Source organism: Mobula birostris, chromosome 5 (genome assembly GCF_030028105.1).
Source record: "Mobula birostris isolate sMobBir1 chromosome 5, sMobBir1.hap1, whole genome shotgun sequence".
Taxonomy (NCBI): Eukaryota; Metazoa; Chordata; class Chondrichthyes; order Myliobatiformes; family Myliobatidae; genus Mobula; species Mobula birostris.
The window spans coordinates 58663314-58682707 of record NC_092374.1 but is presented as its reverse complement, the minus strand read 5'-3'; the positions used below and the strand labels follow the sequence as shown (position 1 = coordinate 58682707).

Here is a 19394-nt window from a genome sequence, read left to right as displayed (position 1 = left end):
TCATTAATTAAAAAAAACCTCTTAAAATTTAGCTTTAGTGAGAAGTGAAATTAACCTGGCTTTCTTTTCTTCAAATCTGTATTACCCATCTTCAGAAAATGATTGCAATTCCTACCTTCAACCCAGCATCAGCCCGACTTTCTGTTTGGGTACCCCTCCCAGGATCCTTTTCTTTCACATCACACCACCTTGTTTTTATTTGATTATGTCTGCCCTTCCCTTTTATTCTCTTCTCCCTCATCCTTCTTCTTTCAAAACCCCCTCACTAGCTCTTCCCAGTTCGGAAGAAAGGTATAGATCTGAAGTGTTGATTGCTTCTTTCTTCAAATGACACGCTGATTATTTCCATTTTTTAAAAAAGTTTTCCACATGATCCAAAATGTATGGCAAGCTAAATCTTTCAAATGTAAGTCTTCCAATTAGTCTCAAAGCCAGAAGATACAGTGTATAGTATGTTGTATAATAGGGCTTAATTCAATGCAAGATGCCTGCAGATTCCCAGGATCAAGTTTTCAAACTCTGTTAAGGGCGTGAACACGTAGCAGATTAGCCATTCATCAGCACCTCACTCGGTTCACCTTTCTCAAAGCAAGGTGGGTGAGGGTATAACCACGCCCCCACACCACCCAGCATTTGAGTTCATACTCTAATAAAATAACAAGTTCTCCCAAGGATTACTTTAAAAAAAGGATAGCCTCTTTCAACAAAGCAGCCATGGCTTCAACTGAAGCATATCTCCAAGTGAATCACATTCCACAGAAATAGACCATTTTGTCCACCTGGTCCAGGCCAGCATTTATACTCTCACATCTTTTCACTTCATTCCTTTCTCTGGTATTTATCCAGCCTACTTTAAAACACATTCCTGCTCTGATCCTTAACTACTCTCTATTTGAATCCCTTCTGGGATTATCGATGCCTATCCTTGTGCAATACCCCAGTTCTTGCCTCTCCCACAAATGGAAGCATCTTCCATAAACACCCTTCCCCCCCACTGTCAATTACTCAGCCCTCTCTTGGCCCTTAAAATGAAAGGTAACTGCCGCCAGCTCATTATAATGTTTACGTTCTTTCCATTAATTTGGTTATACTGTATATTTTAAATTCAAATGATTACCACTTTTCACAATGTTGTGGTGCATTGCTTAAGTTTCTGCCTTTGAACTGATTATTAAAGACATTATGTTCCAAGTGTCATAATACACCATGAGATGAAAGGAACAGTGGCAGCTTACGTACGAAGCGGACTGAGGGACAGAAAGCAGACTGGTGAACAGCTGCTTTCTCAGACAAAATACAGAGAAGTGTTTCCCTGGGTCAGTGTAGAGACCATCCATCTTTTGTGTGTAGTGTATAATTTCAAATTCTTCAAAAGGCACCAAACGCGCAGTCGATAGAGAAGTATTTAGTACCAGCCTTCAGAAGGCAGACTAAGTGGAAAGACATATAAAATATTTAATACAGAAATTTGAAATGATCCATTTTGATAACAAAATTACAAGCACTACAAACCACATGTTGCAATCTTAAAAGGGATAGCAGAATGAGGATCGAGGGATTTGGGCTGTTAAATCTTTGAAGGTAGCAAAGATATTGGAGAACACATCAAAGTTGCTGGTGAACGCAGCAGGCCAGGCAGCATCTCTAGGAGGAGGTACAGTCGACGTTTCGGGCCGAGACCCTTCGTCAGGACTAACTGAAGGAAGAGCTAGTAAGAGATTTGAAAGTGGGAGGGAGAGGGGGAGATCCAAAATGATAGGAGAAGACAGGAGGGGGAGGGATGGAGCCAAGAGCAGCACAGTTGATTGGGAAAAGGGATATGAGAGGATCATGGGACAGGAGGCCTAGGGAGAAGGAAAAGTGGGAGGGGGGAACCCAGAGGATGGGCAAGGGGTATGGTGAGAGGGACAGAGGGAGAAAAAGGAGAGAGAGAGAAGGAATGTGTGTATATAAATAAATAATGGATGGGGTACAAGGGGGAGGTGGGGCATTAGCGGAAGTTAGAGAAGTCAATGTTCATGCCATCAGGTTGGAGGCTATCCAGACGGAATATAAGGTGTTGTTCCTCCAACCTGAGCGTGGCTTCATCTTTACAGTAGAGGAGGCCGTGGATAGCCATGTCAGAATGGGAATGCGATGAGGAATTAAAATGTGTGGCCACTGGGAGATCCTGCTTTCTCTGGCGGACAGAGTGTAGGTGTTCAGCAAAACGATCTCCCGGTCTGCGTCAGGTCTCGCCAATATATAGAAGGCCACATTGGGAGCACCGGACGCAGTATATCACCCCAGCCGATTTACAGGTGAAGTGTCGCCTCACCAGAAAGGACTGTCTGGGGCCCTGAATGGTGGTAAGGGAGGAAGTGTAAGGGCACGTGTAGCAGTTGTTCTGCTTACAAGGATAAGTGCCAGGAGGGAGATCAGTGGGGAGGGATGGGGGGGGGACGAATAGACAAGGGAGTCACGTAGGGAGCGATCCCTGCAGAAAGCAGGGGGGGGGGGGAGAGATGTGCTTAGTGGTGGGATCATGTTGGAGGTGGTGTAAGTTACGGAGAATAATATGTTGGACCCGGAGGCTGGTGGGGTGGTAGGTGAGGACCAGGGGAACCCTATTCCTAGTGGGGTGGCGGGAGGATGGAGTGACAGCAGATGTGTGTAAAATGGGGGAGATGCATTTGAAAGCAGAGTTGATAGATAAAAAAATGCACAAATTGTAAACTGACCCCTAGTTACAAAAATAGGTAAACTGTAATTGAACATTAAGAAGAAACTACAGATGTTGGAAATCTAAAATAACAGAAAGTGCATCAGATAAATCGTCTTCGACCAGATACATTAATTCTGCTTTGCTTCCCATAGATGCAGTCTGGTTGAGTATTTCCAGCATTTTGTGTTTTGCTACTAAATACTAGTTGTACCTCAGTATGTGTATTGTGCCTAACTTTGGATCCCAGAATTTAGGGAGAACGCTGTGGTCTTACGGAGGTTCTAGAGGAGATTTACCAGAAATGCTATAAGAATGCTACATAGGAAGATGAGGAAAAACTAGGCTGCCTTGCTGAAGGGAAAGTTAACAGCAGTGCTCGGAATCATAAAGGTGTAAATAAATTACTTCTAGTGACAGAAGGGTCTTTAACCTAAGAGCACAAACAGAAATTAATGGGAAAATATACCAGAGGTAACTTGAGGACAAATTAAAAAAAAACTAATGTTGGGATCTGGACTGTTGTGCCTGGAAAGGCCATGGAAGATGAGCCAGGAATAACTTTAAAGTATCAGAAGCTTGGATAGAGTTAGGAGGAAACTTGCAGGTGAAGAAGGAAGGAACAAAGAAATGGAACTAACTGCATAGAAGTTCCAAAGGCCTGATGAACTGAATGACTTTCTTTTGTGCCAGTTTCAGGATGTCCCTTATTTCTTAATTCAGGGATTAAGCTTTGAGTGGAATTATTGACAAATAGCTTTGCTTCTTTTCTCTTCAAAAGCTAACAGTCTGCCACTGGACAAAGAATCAGTCTCATATGTACTTGAGGTAAGTACTAATGGAATTGAACTCTGAAATGGATTAGATTTAAAATGACAAAGTTATTACTTTAATTTCAAAAATGTGAAGTGTGGAATTGGGTGATCATGCTGCACTGCGATGAAATGTAGACAAATAAAATCCTTGCGTAGGGGACAGTTCTGATTAAATTTGGACTGCAGGTCTGACTCCGACATACCATTGTCCATTTCCAATGACTGCAAATGGTTATTCACCTAAATCTGCAAACCCACAGCAGAAACAATTTCAGCTCAAAATTCTATCTGTTTGAGGCAAAGAGCATTTAGCAGACAGCACCTCTCACTAAGACATTAATTGTTCACATGAGCCTTAATCCCAGGTTAATGTCCAAATCAAGTCAAACATAAATACTATGCAGTACCTTCCTCATCAAGACTACAATAGCTCCTAGTTCCCAACAGCATCTCACTCTTCCCCTCAGCCACGTCCTGTATGAGTCCAGAGGTTGAAACTTCCTGCCCTATGTATTTAACAACCGGAATGGAATTTCGAGATTTCTTCAAAGGAGACGATCGTAAGGCTGTGAAAATGAACAAATCGACAATGATACCAAATCCATTTGCAGAATACCAAAAGACAAGCATAAGAACCCAAGAGACAGAAGTCCACACAACCAAAGCTGATTCAGCATTTACTATGATGACAGATTTTCTGTGTCAGATCTGCACTTGTTCTGATCTCTAAGCTCTGCACTCCTCACTTAAAACACATATTCAGTTCTCTTCTTACTGCTATCCTTGACTACTCCCCTCCATCACTGATTTCCAGGTCCTAAATACTCTGTGTATAAAAAAATTGTTCATGTCGCTTCTGATTCTTTTGCTAATCATTTTTGTCTTATGTCCCCTTGAACTTGACCACATTCACTGAATGGAATAAACTCCAATTATGGTCTATATCCATCTTTTCCTTAAATACCTTTACTGGAAAGAGTAACAAGAGTTAAAGTTTAAAGTTGTGGACTTTTCATCTGTACATTTATCCACTGATGAAAGATCAAAGACCAAGAGCCTCATCTGTTTGTCTCTCTGCAGGTAATGCATGACCTGTGAGTGTTTCTAGCATCTTACGTAGAACAGTACAGCACAGGAACAAGCTCTTCAGCTCACAATGTTTTTCCTAAATATGAAGCCAACTTAAAGTAATCCTATCTGCCTGCACATGGTTTGTATCCCTCCATTCCCTGTCTGTTCATCTCCTGCTATTATTTCAGAGTTACATAAGCTTCATTATGTTGCTTTTTAAATAGTAAAATGATGAAAACTTACAATATCCAATATAACACCTATACAGTAATTTCTGATGTAAGGCATGCTTATAGGGTTTTGATAAGGTTTGGTTTTTCTTTGGGTAAGTGTGGTCTGTAATCTAAATGAAGCTTTTAAACTAAAGGTATCCAATGTTAAATAGTGAGTACACATTATAGATACTAATCGTAAAGCTAGTTAATTTGGAATCAAACCGAAGTCAACCTTTCGCCACTGCTATAACTTGTACTCCTGTCAATCGACAGGAGGCCAAAAACATCAAATGGCAGTTTCCTTCAAAATAGCACAAGAAAAATATTGTGGAAAAATGAAAAGTGTACTGAAAGTAGGGAACTGGGATTCTCTTCCTTAGAAAAGTGGTCAAGTGGAGATTTGATGGTGCGCATTAAAATCTCCAATGCTGGTAACCAGAGGTCATCTTTAAAGACACAAAAAATAGAGAAGAAATCTTTTCAAAAATAAAATTGGACCAAGTTGTGATCGGCAGTGGTCTGACTGAAAGAAGGCAGACTTAAAAGTATATATCAACATGGAATTTGCTGGGCCAAAGATGGGACCAACTGGATCACTCCTTTAAACAGCCAGCACATACACATTGGGCTGAATGGCTGTTTACTTTAAGTGATTGTACTTGGATACTTTTTCCATACAGTCAGCATCTATCAGTTGTTCTAAAATGGCAGACAACAGTAAAGCATTAAACATTCCCTGATACTCACACAATGTCTTCTTAAACACCCTGCTGCTCATAAACTTCAGAAAACGATCAGCGTAGAATCCCGGCCTATGGACTGACACAGAGTCCTAATGGAAGATTTAAAAAAAGTTAGATGTATAAATAAGGTAAAACACAAACTCATGTCCCACCATAAAGCTCAGTGATGGAGTAAGCCAAGGAGCAATGTCACTGCAAGAAAGGACATGCCCAATTATAGAGGGATCCAAATATGTATCATTCAGTTTCATTGTCCTTGCTATTGTAATAGGTAGTTGTGCAATTTACCCTTTCTTTTCCTCAGTGTCTCTGACATCACCTTTTTTTGCTTATGCTTTGCTGAATAATGCTTTGCATGATGACAATTATACTGTCAAATTCAACACCACAGACCGTCCTTGCTACAGGAAGAATCAAAAATGGAAAAGGTGCAAGACAAACAACCCTTAGGGACACTTATCAGTGTTTTTCCCGCCATGACCTGTGATACATAGATATATCATTTGTGATATCGAATCTTTTAGCTCTTAGAGCACAGGAGAACGGAAGGCTTTCTTACCTTGGTGAGACCACATTGTCAGTGAAAAACTGGTGGGGGTGGAATTTGGGGTTCTCATGTTTAAATGTCATTCATTCTTTGGAGCACTTCTCTGTTTTCGTGGATGTTTGTGAAGAAAAAGCATTTCAGGATGTATATTGTATACATTTCTCTGACATTAAATTTGACTTTGAACCTTTGAAAAATAAGTGTACCTCTGAAGCAGGACAGGGTAGATTCACTACTCTGATAAGAACATTGCCCTCTGCAGAGAAACTGATAGCGAGTGACTCACACACGATGGAATTTGATGGAAGGATTAGTGATCATACCGAGCTATACAAGATGCCAGGTAGGATGTCAGGGTAGAAGGCGAGAGGGTGATTGCTCTGGCTGAAGAGTGCAGAACAAGAGGATGCAGTTGGAGGACAAGGGGTTAGCCACTTGGAACTGAGATGAGAAGAAGAGCTGGGATTAGCTCAGATAGAAACCTAGGTTGGCATGGACAAATTGCGCCGAGTGGCCTGTTTCTATCCTGTATAGGCCTATAATTCTAATATCTATAGTTGCAAATCTTCAATGTTACCTATCTCAGAATGGCTCTGGATGGGCATGATTAAGGTTATTATTCTTGGGCACCAAGTGATAGTTAAAAGATTAATCTGTGGGGAAATGAAGTTAAGGTAGGAAATTGAACTGTGATTTTACTGAATGGCAGAAAAAGCTTGAGGCACTTTATGGCCCTTTTCTTGTGGTCCACACTGGACAGTGTGGCATAAGTAATGTTACTCTGTGGGTTTCTTTAAAAACACCATTCTGTGCTAAAATGTTGCCTCTTCAATGAATGTCCTCATCTGAATGGCCATCCTATTTCCCAAATCTATTGCTAGAACGAGTTTTGGGAGATATAATGCTAGGAATAGCTCAAGGACATTATTATATCGCATCAATAAATTGGTATTGGTATAGTTTTATTATTGTCACATGTACCAAGATACAATGAAAAACTTGTCTAGCTTACTGTTCATACACATCAAATCAATACATAGTGCATTGAGGTAGGATAAGGTAAAACAATAACAATGCAGAGTAAAGTGTAAAAGCTACTGAAAAAATGCACAGCAAGTAAACGATAAAGTGTATGATCTTAACAATATAGATTATGAGGCTAAGAGTCCATCATATCATATATGTTGCCAGACTGTATGAATTGCATTATCATAAGATGATATATACCAAATTCAAGTTTAATTACCATTCAATTACACATGAATACCCATAAATACAACCAAACAAAACACTTTTTCCGGGGCCAAGGTGCCAAACACAGTACCAATAGTCATATACGGCACAAGCCACAAAAAGCACACATAATTATGATAGCATAAACATGCAATTACATAAAAAAAAACAGCTCAAGTCCCTGATTGTCATGTCCTGTAGATTGATGGTGCATGGGATGTCAGCAAGAACGAGCCCACAGCAGCCCAATCATCACGCGGTAGTGCAGCCACAGATGAACGCAATCCAGCTGCTCTACCACCAAGCGAGCACTAGAGGGCAGCATTGATGGGAGGGGCCAGCCCCCAACCCAGCACGAACGTCAGCTGTGCCACACCGCCTCGGGCATCTCCTTCCCTGGGTGGCTGCATTAGGTGACCCCACGGCATGCGGTCTTGATCTACGCAATAACCGAGGCCACGCAGCTCCCCTGCCTTCAGTCTCGCAAATGAACCGGACTTGCAGTAACAGGGTCTTGCGGCCTCAAGAAAAATGTCCAAGACAATCATTTGTACTGTTTGTTAGTCTGTGCACTGCCTCCGCGTACTGACTTCGAAGCCTTCCTGTTGCAGGTGGCAATGTGGCACACAAGTCCAGCTCCTCCACTATTGCGCAGCTCACTAATGGGATAGTCCAGCAGTACTTTATGTTCTTAATACGCAGCAGTGTCTTGTGATCGTAAGAATGACACAAAGAACTGAGGGCTTGTCACTTGAATTCTCTTTCTCCAGCATTGTTTAGGTATGTTCAAAATAATACTCCAGAAACAGCAGCTGGCCATTGACCAAACAGCCTCTCAAACTCAATATTGAATATAATAATGCACATTTCCAATTTTTATTTTGGTAAACTCAGATAATGATTCTGCTTCATTGACACCTCCCCCAGAATGACCTCCTGCTTCTGTCTTCGTCCTATTACCTTCCCCTTTGTGTTTGCACCATCTCCCCTTTGCATCATTTTATTGCCACTGTTCTTGATCCTATGACAAATATGTTCCTTTGCCCTCCCAACCCAGCTTAACCTTAAAACCCAAGTATCTAAATGTTGCCTATTATAATAATTAGACATCTACCTGAAACATTCATTCTGTTTCTTTCTCCATAGGTGCTGCCTGACCCACTGACAATCGGAATATGTACAACTTCACATTGTTACCCCACGGCCCAAGAAAGATGTTTTCCCTCTCAGGATGATGGTGGGAACTTATTCCCAGATCTCCATGTGCCCTGTTTGAGTTATGAAGTTGGATTAAAATGCTAGCTATCATTTATTGCCTGATAATACCCAAGATGATCAGCTCCAAATATCAATGAAGACCACACTGCCTGTGGTGGAAGCTGTAAATTGTGAACAACCCAGAGGGCTAGTCATAAATTGGAACACAAGTGAAAATTCTGATTGCTCAAGTTTACTTACCACACCCTATGACTTCAGCAAATGTATTTTTTTATATAAACAAATCACTTTTTTCTGTTTCGACTGGAAAGAATTCAAACCTGGGACAAATATGGTCTGGGAGATCTTTGACAAACAGGTCCTGAGTTATCTGCATCCAGATTCATGTCCAATTTCCCAGAGGCTGCCTAATTTTCACGCTTGCAAAGTTGACATACAAGTCTGACTGTAATACTATTCCACTTGGCCTACCTAATAGTGGAAATAGCAGGAACTGATCATAAACTTCACAGGCTGTTATACTTGTTAGGCATGCCATAGCCTAGTGATAACAATACTGTTATCCTCAGAAGCCACTATCACGGAGAGCAAATTAAAAATGGCAAGAACATACAAACAAGTGTTTAATGAAACCTACTATAATCCCACCTCAAAATTAAACATCTTGACTTTCCAGAACAACTTCATCACTACCACCAAATGAAAACAATGTTTCACACAAGCTCTTGATAAATTAAATACTAATGAATAATATTGTAGCAATAGGAACTTCTTCAGCCGAAGAACTCCGAGAATGTCAAACTTGCTCCAACAGGAAGTGGTTGTGGTACATAATCACATGAGAGTAAGAAACTAGTCGAAGCATATAGTGAAGTGCCTCGAGTAATAAAGGAAGGAGGTTCATGGCAACGAAGATCCAGTCAGTCCTGTATGCTCCATAAATTATACATAGTGCAATTATACGCAGGCCCATTTGTGGAATGAGTACATATATTACTTGGAATTACATCTCTTGACAACTTGACAGAGTAATGAAAACTTGTGTATTTTGGGATACTTTCTCAATTCCCATGCACTACTCTAAGTACAGTTAGTAATCCTACTCTTTCAGTTACAAAGATAAATGAAATGTATACCTACCCCATCATAGACGAGGGCTTTCCAGGAGTGTTCCAGTTTCTTGATGAACCTTTTGGGGCAGAAAAATATCCGTGTTTGAAAATGTTAACTCACTGCAATTGTGATTTGAAGATGCATATTGAAAAATAATGTTGAATGTTGCAGGGAAGATTTAACTTTGAAACAGTATAATGTACTAATATGAGCAATGCATAATCATTGTGCTCATAATCAAGAGGTTAGCAAAGTCAAGGAAGAAACCTCTTGGTGACATGATCAGCAAACCTAGTCACACAGTAAAGATAAAAACAAGGCATTCTGCAGGTGCTAGAAATCCAGAGTAACACATATAACATGCTGGAGGAACTCAGCAGATCAGTCAGTATCTATGGAGGGGAATAAACAGTTGATGTTTTGGACCAAGACTAGAAAGAAAGAGGAAAGAAGCCAGAATTAGAAGGTGAGGGGAGGGGAAGGAGTACAATCTAGAAGTCGAAAGATGAAGCTAGGTGGGTGGAGTGAAAATGAAGTAAGAAGCTGGGAGGGGATAGGTGAAAAAGGTAAAGTGCTGAAGGAGGAATCTGTTCGGAAAGGGGAGGAGGAGAGCGAGGAGGAGAGGGAAGCCAGAATGGGGAATGGAAGAGGAGGGAAGGGTGAGGTGGTAAAATTACCGGAAGTTAGAGAAATGGATATTCATGCCATCAGGTTGGAGGCCACCCAGATGGAATATGAGGTGTGGCTCATTCAACCTGAGCGTGGCCTCATCGTGGTACTAGAAGCTGTCACGTAGGAATGGGAATGGGATTGGAATTAAAATGGATGGACACAGGGAAATTCTGCTTGTTCTGCAAAGTTGCCCGACAAAACAAACACTCAATCTACATCAGATCTTACCAATGTAGAGGAAGCTGCATTGGGAGCACTGGATACAGACGGCCCCATCAGACTTGTAGGTGAAGTGTTGCCTCACCTGGAAAGACTGGGGCCCTGAATGGAGGTGAGGGAGGAGGGGGAGAATGGGCACGTGTAGCACTTCTCACACTTCCAGAGATAAGGGCCAAGAGGGAAATTATTGGGGAGAGGGGAATGGACAAGGGAATCACAGAAGAAACAATCCCTGTGGAAACTGGAGATAGGGGCCGGGTGGCGGGTGGTGGGAAAGAGGTAAAGGTGTGTTTGGTGATAGGATCCGATTGAAGATGGTGGAAGTTGCAGAGATGCACTGGACGCAGAGGCTCATGGGTGGTAGGTAAGGAGAAGAACTCAATCCCTGTTAAGATAACAGGGTGATCCCCATTAAGGGTATGCCCTCACACACATCCCCTCCATGTCCCAGACATCTGGCCTCATCCCCCTTCCCTTCTAGTCCTGATGAAGGTTCTCAGCCTGAAATGTTGACTGTTTATTCCTTCCCGTAGATGCTGCCTGACCTGCTGAGTTCCTGCAGCGTTTCATTTTACTGTATCTTTACAGCAAAGATTCCCTTTCTTGGTCGTCAACATTGTGCTTGAAGGTCACAGGTGTGCCTCCCTCCCTACTGTAGCCATGTGAACGTTTTGTGTCTGGCTACAACAGAGCTTCAGACCCAAAATATCTAACTGAACAGCCGATGAGGGAGCATTTCTACTAAATCTGCTATGGTGGATGGGTTGATATACAGATTCCTACCTGTCCCTGCCGCGCTATTGAAAGCACTGTTGTGCTATTCCTGTTCCTTATTGACTGATTTATCTAGATTTGAATTTTCTCATATTTTGCTTTGCTGAGAGATAAATGCCAGTCAGAACGTCAAACCTGCATATAGTCAGCAATCTAGTTGAGACATAGCCCTTTGGCCCTCTAAAGTGCAGACCACCAGCGTCTCTAGCCTGCATCATCATTCAACATGATAATGGCTGATCTATGCTGGCTTCTGCTGTCCAGTTCTCCACTGACCTCCACTGCTTCTCTCAAATATTTATCTACCTCCACCTGAAATATTTCTAATAATTTAGCCATTACCATCCTCCAAGTAGTCCAGAAATACATCATACTGAGAGAAGAAAATTCTGCACAACTCAGTTCTAAATGACCAACCCTTTATTTTGCAGCTATCCCTCCAGGTTTCTGACTCTCCTATTGGTGGAAACAACTCAAATACCTAATGTTTGATTAAAGTCATTCCTCATTTTCCTAAACTCCCAAGTAGTACAGACTCTCACTCAAGCCTCTCTTAATAGAATGTTAAATCCCTCCACCCAAGCACCCCAACCCTATTTATACCAATCTCATTTTATTTGCTCACACATTGGAGTTTGCCTGCTTTGTTAGTTCCCATGCCTTAACTAATTCTGTCCTCCCCAACTTCACCATCATCTTCTACCTCACCCCAATACTGACAGCAAATTTGTTTTTGGTGAAAGCTAATGCATAGAATCCCACCATCATTCTTTGGCAATGAGGTTCTTCTGAAACTTTTGCCTCACCCCTCCATCAGGTAGGAGGTACAGAAGCCTGAAGGCACAAACTCAGGAATTCAGGAACAGCTTCTTCCCCTCTGCCATCTGATTACTAAATGGACATTGAACCCATGAACACTACCTCACCTTTTTTTTTAAAAAAATATACAGTACTTGTTTTTGCACTTTTTAAAAATCTTTTCAATATATGTATACTGTAATTGATTTTGTTTACTTATTTTTAATTTATTATTATTGTTTTTTTCCCTCTGTGCTAGATGATGTATTGCATTGAACTGCTACTGCTAAGTTAACAAGTTTCATGTCACATGCCAGTGATAATAAACCTGATTCTGATTCCATACGTACAGGATCAACTGTTGATCCTCCAGCACGGAAACTGGATATTCAGCCCATTGAGTCTGTGCCAAATATCAAGCAACATTTACACAAACCATTTTGTTCTGCTCATATCCCTATCAAATTCCCTCCAGACCCACTCACTCACTCAGACTAGGCACAAAGTACACTAGCTAACAAACCCACTAATCTCAGTGTCTTTCAGATGTGACAGTGAAGTGGAGTACTTGGAGAAAACCCATGTGATGACAGAGAGAACACGAAACTTCCACACATACAGCAATGGAAATCAGGACTGATTCTCTCAGGCCCCAACTCTACTAGCTGAGTTGTGGTGTCATTAACAATTTAGTATGGGGCGAGGGCTGTAAATTCAATAGAACCATTTATTTTGTCATCACAGGTGCTCCTTTCATTCCCCAATCCCACTGCTCTTTCAATGTATGATTTTAAGAACTTGGATGTAAAGCATTTTAAAATCGAAGGCAGTCCAAAATGTTTGCTGCTAATTGTAGATAAAAAGGAATAATATTTGACATGCATTCACTAACAAAATTAAACCTCCAATGGCAGAGGTGCCGTTGCCACCTTATGTATCCGGAATCTTCAGCTAGTGTGAAGTGTCAGTTTGAAAAAGGAACACTTGCTCAAAATAAAGGTAATTCTACTCAAACAGTCAATACCTGTAAGATTGTAGAATATCGATGATCGCCATGTAAAGGAGGACGCGCTCTCCTCTACTATTCTTGGCAGGTATGGCGCCCATTCTGGAAAGAGAAATGAAAAATAACGATGTAAGAAAATAAAAGTGGCTAAAAATGTTCACAAGTGTGGAAGGAGAGAACGTACTCTCAGTAGTCTTCATTAGGTACAGGATCACTTGGTGTGATCTTTTGCTGTTGTAGCCCACCCACTTCAAAGTTCAATGTGCTGTGCATTCAGAGATGCTCTTCTGCACACTACTGTTGCAATATGTGATTATTTGAGTTACTAGGTGTCAAGATCTCTGAGGATCTAACCTGGCCCCAACCTATCAATGCAGCTATAAAGGAGGCAAGACAAAGATTACATTTCATTAGGTGTTTGAAGAAATTTAGTTTGATAAGTAAAACGCATACATACATATACACACACACACTTACTGTAATTGAGTTATTTATTTTTCTTTCTGTATTACCATGTATTGCATTGAACAGCTGCTGCTAAGTTAACAAATTTCACGACACATGCTGGTGATAATAAACCTGATTCTGATGCCTTCTTGTCAGCTTTAACCAGTCCAGCCATTCTCCTCTGATCTCTCATTAACAAGGCATTTACACCCAGAGAACTACAGCTCACTGGATGTTCTTTGTTTTTCACACCATTCTCTGTAATCTCTAGAGACTGGTGTGCACAAAAATCCCATGAGATCAGCAGTTTGAGATACTCAAACCACCCCGTCTGGCACCAATAATCACTCCATAGTTAAGGTCACTTAGATCACATTTCTTCCCCATTCTGATGTTTGGTCTGAACAAGAACGGAACCTCTTGACCATGTCTGCATGCTATTAGGTATTGTATTGCTGCCACATGACTGGCTGATGAGAGCAGGTGTCTACATGTACCTAATAAAGTGGCCACTGACTGTAGGTGAAGTGGGGCTAGGTGGGGAGTTGGCAGAAAGTGGCACCATCTTTCATCTTTGGCTGACGTGAAATTAAATCTCACACTTACACCAACCCAATTAATCCTGACTAAATATTCTAGATATAAATTTTCACACACAAATTTTATATTTAGCAATTCAAGATGGCTCAGTTGAGCAATTCTTGGACTCACAGTACATATACCAGGAGAACATATGGATAAGTTTATTTCTGAAGATGATTGATGTTCTAAACACAGACAGTATTCCAGAAATCCTCTGCATTTACCACACAGCATAAGAAACATTTTAATTTCTTCCAACAATACATTTGTTAGAAATCCTAACATTACAAATTAATATTTATTATCTTGACCCATCAACCTCCCCATAGTCTCCTTCTACTTCATTCTCAGATCATCCATAATTTAATTCATGCCCTTGCTTACATTAGACTTGGCAATGTAGTACCATTCTAGAGAGCTTCCCTTGACCTATCCTCTATACATTTCAGCTCATTCAAAACTCCTCTTATCATGTGCTAGATTGCACTATTTCTCACCCATACATCACCACTTTGCTCACAGACCTAGCCTGACCCCAAGTCATGCAATACCCATATTACACCAAATCGATACTGTCCATTTTCACTCTCTGCCATGCTCTCACCTCTATCTTCCACAGTAAATGTTTAATGCAGTATTGGTCATGCAACAACGCCTCTGGTTGGATAGATGTGAACACTAGGCTCTGCTACCTCAGTAATCTGCTCCAGTCTTATAATGCTCTAAGCACATCTCCGTTTCTGTCCTGTTCAAACTCTAACTTTTCTATTTTAAGATTCAGATTTATCACATATATATGGAAACATACAGTGGAATATGTTGTTTGGTCAATCACAAAAGCCGTGCCTGCAGATGCATCAGGACTCCAAGCTGTTTGTGTCCCCTCTCTAAGCCTCTTGTTCTCTTCGGTTCTTTGAGATGTTCCGCGAAACTGCAAACTATGACAAAACTTTTAGGTACCTATGGTAATAAAAGACCATAAGACACGGGAGCAGGATTAGGCTAATTGGCCCATCGAGTCTTCTCCATTATTTCAGCATGACTGATCATTTCCCTCTTAACCCCATTCTGCTGCTTTCTCCCCATAACCTTTCATTCCCTGACTAATCAAGGACCTATTACCCACCACCTTAAATACACCCAATGACCTGCCCTCACAGCCCCCTGTAGTTATTCTAGATTCACCACACTCTGGCTAAAGAAATTCCTCCTCATTTCTGTTCTAAATGGACGCCCCTCTATTTTGAGCCTGTGTCCTCTGGTCCTAGACTCACCCAAAGGAAACACTCTCTTCATATCCACTCTATCTAGGCCTTCCAACATTCAATAGGTTTCAATGAGATCCCCCCTCATTCTTCTAAATTCCAGTGAGTACAGGCCCACAGCCTTCAATCGCTGCTCATACGATAACCCTTTCATTTCTGGAATCATCCTCATGAACCTCCTCTGAATCCTCCCCAATGCCAGCATATCCTTTTTTTACAAAAAGGGGCCCAAAACTGCTCACAATATTCCAAGTGAGGCCTCACCAGTGCCTAATACAGACCTCAGCATTGCATCTTGCTTTTATATTCTAGTCCTCTTGAAACTAATGCTAATATTGCATTTGCTTTCCTGATCACCGATTCAACCTGCAAATTAACCTTTGGAGAATCCTGCATGAGGACTCCCAAGTGCCTTTGCACCTTGGATTTTGGAATTTTCTCCCCATTTAGAAAATAATCTACACTTTTATTCCTTTCAAAGTGCATAACCATATACTTCCTGACACTGTATTCCATCTGCCACTTCCTTGTCCATTTTCCTAATGTCAGTCCTACTGCAGCCTCTCTGCTTCAACACTACCTGCCCCTCTCCCTATCTTCATATCATCTGCAAACATGCCCACAAAGCCATCAATTTCATCATTTAAATAGTTGACATACAAGGCAAGAAGAATCGGTTCCAACACGGACCCCTGTGAAACACCACTCGTCACTGGCAGGGAATCCAAAGTACATTCCGTTGTTCCCACTCTTGACTTCTGCAATCAGCTACTACTCTATCCATGCTAGCATCTTTCCTGTTGGTCTTTAAAAATTTCCCAATCCTCTAAGTTCCCCCTAATTTTTGCTCTATTATATGCCCTCTCTTTTGCTTTTATGTAGGCTTTGAGCTCCCTTGTCAACCATAGTTGGGACAACTTGCCTTTAGAATATTATTTCTTCTTTGAGGTACTGTATACCTATCCTGCATTTTCTGAGTTGCTCCCAGAAGCTCCAGCCATTGCTGCTCTGCTGTCATCCCAGTTAGTGTCCCCTTCCAATCAACTTTAGTCAGTTCCTCTCTCATGTCTCTGTAATTCCCTTTACTCCACTGTAATACTCATACATCTGGCTTCAGCTTCTCCCTCTCAAATTGCAGGATGAATTCTATCATATTATGATCATTGTTGCCCAAGGATTCACTTACCTTTAGCTGCTTAAATCAAATTTCATTACACAACACCCAATCCAGAAATGTTGATCCCTGAGTGGGCTCAACCACAAGCTGCTCCAAAAACCCATCTCGGAAGCACTCCATAAATCCTCTCTCTTGGGATCCAGCATTAACCTGATTTTCCTAATCTACCTGCATATTGAAATCTCTCAAGACTAACATAACATTGCCTCTTGGACAAGTTTTTTCTATTTCCTGCTGTAGTTTGTAGACCATATCCTAGCTACTGTTTGGAGGCTTGTAAATAACTCACATCAGTGTCTTCTTACCCTTGTAGTTTCATAAATCTTCTCAAAAGGATTCCACATCTTCTGATCTTATGTCAACTCTTTCTAAGGATTTGAGTTCATTTTTTAACCAGTAGAGCCACTCCTCCTCCTCCACCTACCTGTGTCCTTTCGATCGATTTTGTATCTTTGGATAATAAGCTCCCAACTACAATCATCATTCAGCCATGACTCTATGAAACCTGCCAATCTCTAACTGCATTACAAGATCATCTACATCATTTTTATATTCAAATGTAACAGCTGCAGTCCTGTATTTGTCACCATTTTGTCCCTCTTTTACACTGCAACCCATCCCACTGACTGCATTTTTGCCCTCTCATCTGCTCATCCTTCCTGACAGTTGCACTGCTTGTAAACCGACATCCCTTTCCTCAGCCCAATCACTCCAGTTCCCACCCTCATCTTTGTAAACGGTTGTCAAATTTGCTTTAACAACATTCTTGGAATGCAGCACAGAATGTTAAAGATGTTGCATCAATGTTATTAATTGGTGTTACTTTGCATTCATCCCTCTCATTCCCCATCATTCACCCAATGTCCACCTCCACAAAAGCTATCATTCATAAGGCCACTGGCTCTCCCATTCCAACACACTCCGATCGAAAGCACTGACTCTTTGGCCCACCACATCCATACTGACCAAGTACCCATCTTTACTAGCACTTTGTTCTTGGTCTTCTATACTTTTGTGATCTGAGGAAACTTCAAGTGGCAAAATGCATCAGGACCCACACAATCAGGGACCTGCCTTCTTCTCATTACTACCATCGAGGAGTTGGTAAAGGAGCTCTAAGAACCACAATAAGATATTCAAAAACAGCTTCTTCCCCTCCACCATAAGATTTCTGAACAATCTGAACACATGAACAATACCTCCTTATTCTATTTGCACTATTTATAGTAATCTTATGTCTTTGTATTGGACAACTGCTGCAAACAACAGCTTTCAGATCATCCAAGTCAATCATAATAAATCTGATTCTGCTTGTTTAGAAACTTGTTAAGTGCTGTGAGCTATTTAATTAGATTACTATTCCAGTGAATTAATTGTAGGACTGCACTCATTACTGTGCATTCTAATGGAAAGCAAAACAATTAACCACAAGCCTATAAATCAGTTCATAACACAGCAATTAATTTAAATTCAGCAAAGATTGACCAACCACCATAGAGAATTTTGACTTGACTTACGTTTCATCTGTTCCAACAGATTCTCCCGATTTTGTAACACCCTGTATGGATTCCAGGGCAGTGGAATACCATGCTTTCTGTCCTACTGCTCGCTTCCCGTCTTGGGCAGTCTGAAGGCTCTCCACCTCGTTTTCTTTCTCTCTGTCAGCCAGGTCCAAGTTATGGATTCCCAACAACAGGCTATAATCCATAATTTTGAAACTTTCCAAAACCTGATGACAAGTTAACAGTTAACATCCAAATATTAGGAATCAAAAGTGTTTTCACATGAACTTATTTAGCCAAACCACCGAGTTAATGGCGTTTAAAATAAAAACAGAAGAGGACCATCAATCTAAAACATTAACTTTCTTTTCACACTGATACAGCTGACCTGCTGAGTATTTCCAACAAGTTCTGTTTTATTTTAGACTTCCAGCATCTGCAGTTTCTTTGATTTTCACAAGTTAATGACATCATTTGTTTGAATCCACCTACACTGTAAATGAAATAACGTTAAATCTCCAAGCTGCAATGGCGAGCCAGTCATATAGTGTGGTATTTAACATAATATTTTAACTCCAACAACTACTTTAACATAGAAAAGTACGAAGGATTTGGACAAAGAGGCAAGTTCCAGGAAACATTTTAAGAGGAGAGAGAAGTCAGGAAACTTCAGAAAGGGAACCTGAAGGGTGATGTACTGCTGTGACTTAGGCAAGTTAGGTGTGGACAGTAGAGTTTTGGATTAACTCAAATTACAGACAGTGCAGTGGTGAAGAGCATTTTGGAGCCGTCGAGTCAAGAGATGCAAAAGAATGAATCAGCAGGGGAGCTAAAATGATCAATGTTGAGGAGGTGGAAGAAACACTAATTTACAAATTCATAAAGTGAGCAAGAAGTTTACTTCCACTCAAGAATAAAATGAAATAAATTAGTGCTCATAAGGAAACAAACGTGAGGATAAAGATGAGGGCCTAGGGGAGAGACAGGACAATGGGAGAGGTACAGAAGTTTCAGGTTGATGACCTTTCATCAAGATTGGGAAACATTACAAAACATGTTGAGAAAAGGGGAATAAACAGAACAAATAAACATCTGTGGAGATGAAGGGAAATAAAGTACTAAGGATGTCACTGGTGATGACAGACTCAGTGCGTTGAAGACTTGTTAATTGCATCACATCTGGCTAAAGGGGATACAAATAGAAAGAACTAAATGAAAACAGAGACCAAAAAGAGAAAAGAAATTACAGGAATGTGACATACAAAACACAGCAGTTACTGGAAAACAAATAAACTA

At 40.9% G+C, this 19394-nt stretch overlaps 1 protein-coding gene across 15 annotated transcripts in view; it reads right to left on the bottom strand.

Moving 5' to 3' along the window:
• The window catches only part of pip5k1ba (phosphatidylinositol-4-phosphate 5-kinase, type I, beta a), a 175829-nt gene that overhangs the window by 31550 nt on the left and 124885 nt on the right, over window positions 1–19394 (bottom strand). For 14 of the 15 annotated variants that reach the window (XM_072258079.1, XM_072258069.1, XM_072258081.1 and 11 more), the window contains 5 exons: window positions 18114–18325; window positions 13144–13227; window positions 9684–9732; window positions 5550–5634; window positions 3924–4082 (listed from right to left, as the gene is read on the bottom strand). In XM_072258079.1, coding sequence (XP_072114180.1) covers window positions 3924–4082; window positions 5550–5634; window positions 9684–9732; window positions 13144–13227; window positions 18114–18325 — 589 coding nt within the window. The remainder of the gene's footprint in view (window positions 1–3923; window positions 4083–5549; window positions 5635–9683; window positions 9733–13143; window positions 13228–18113; window positions 18326–19394) is intronic. The other variant, XM_072258082.1, reaches the window with a different exon arrangement.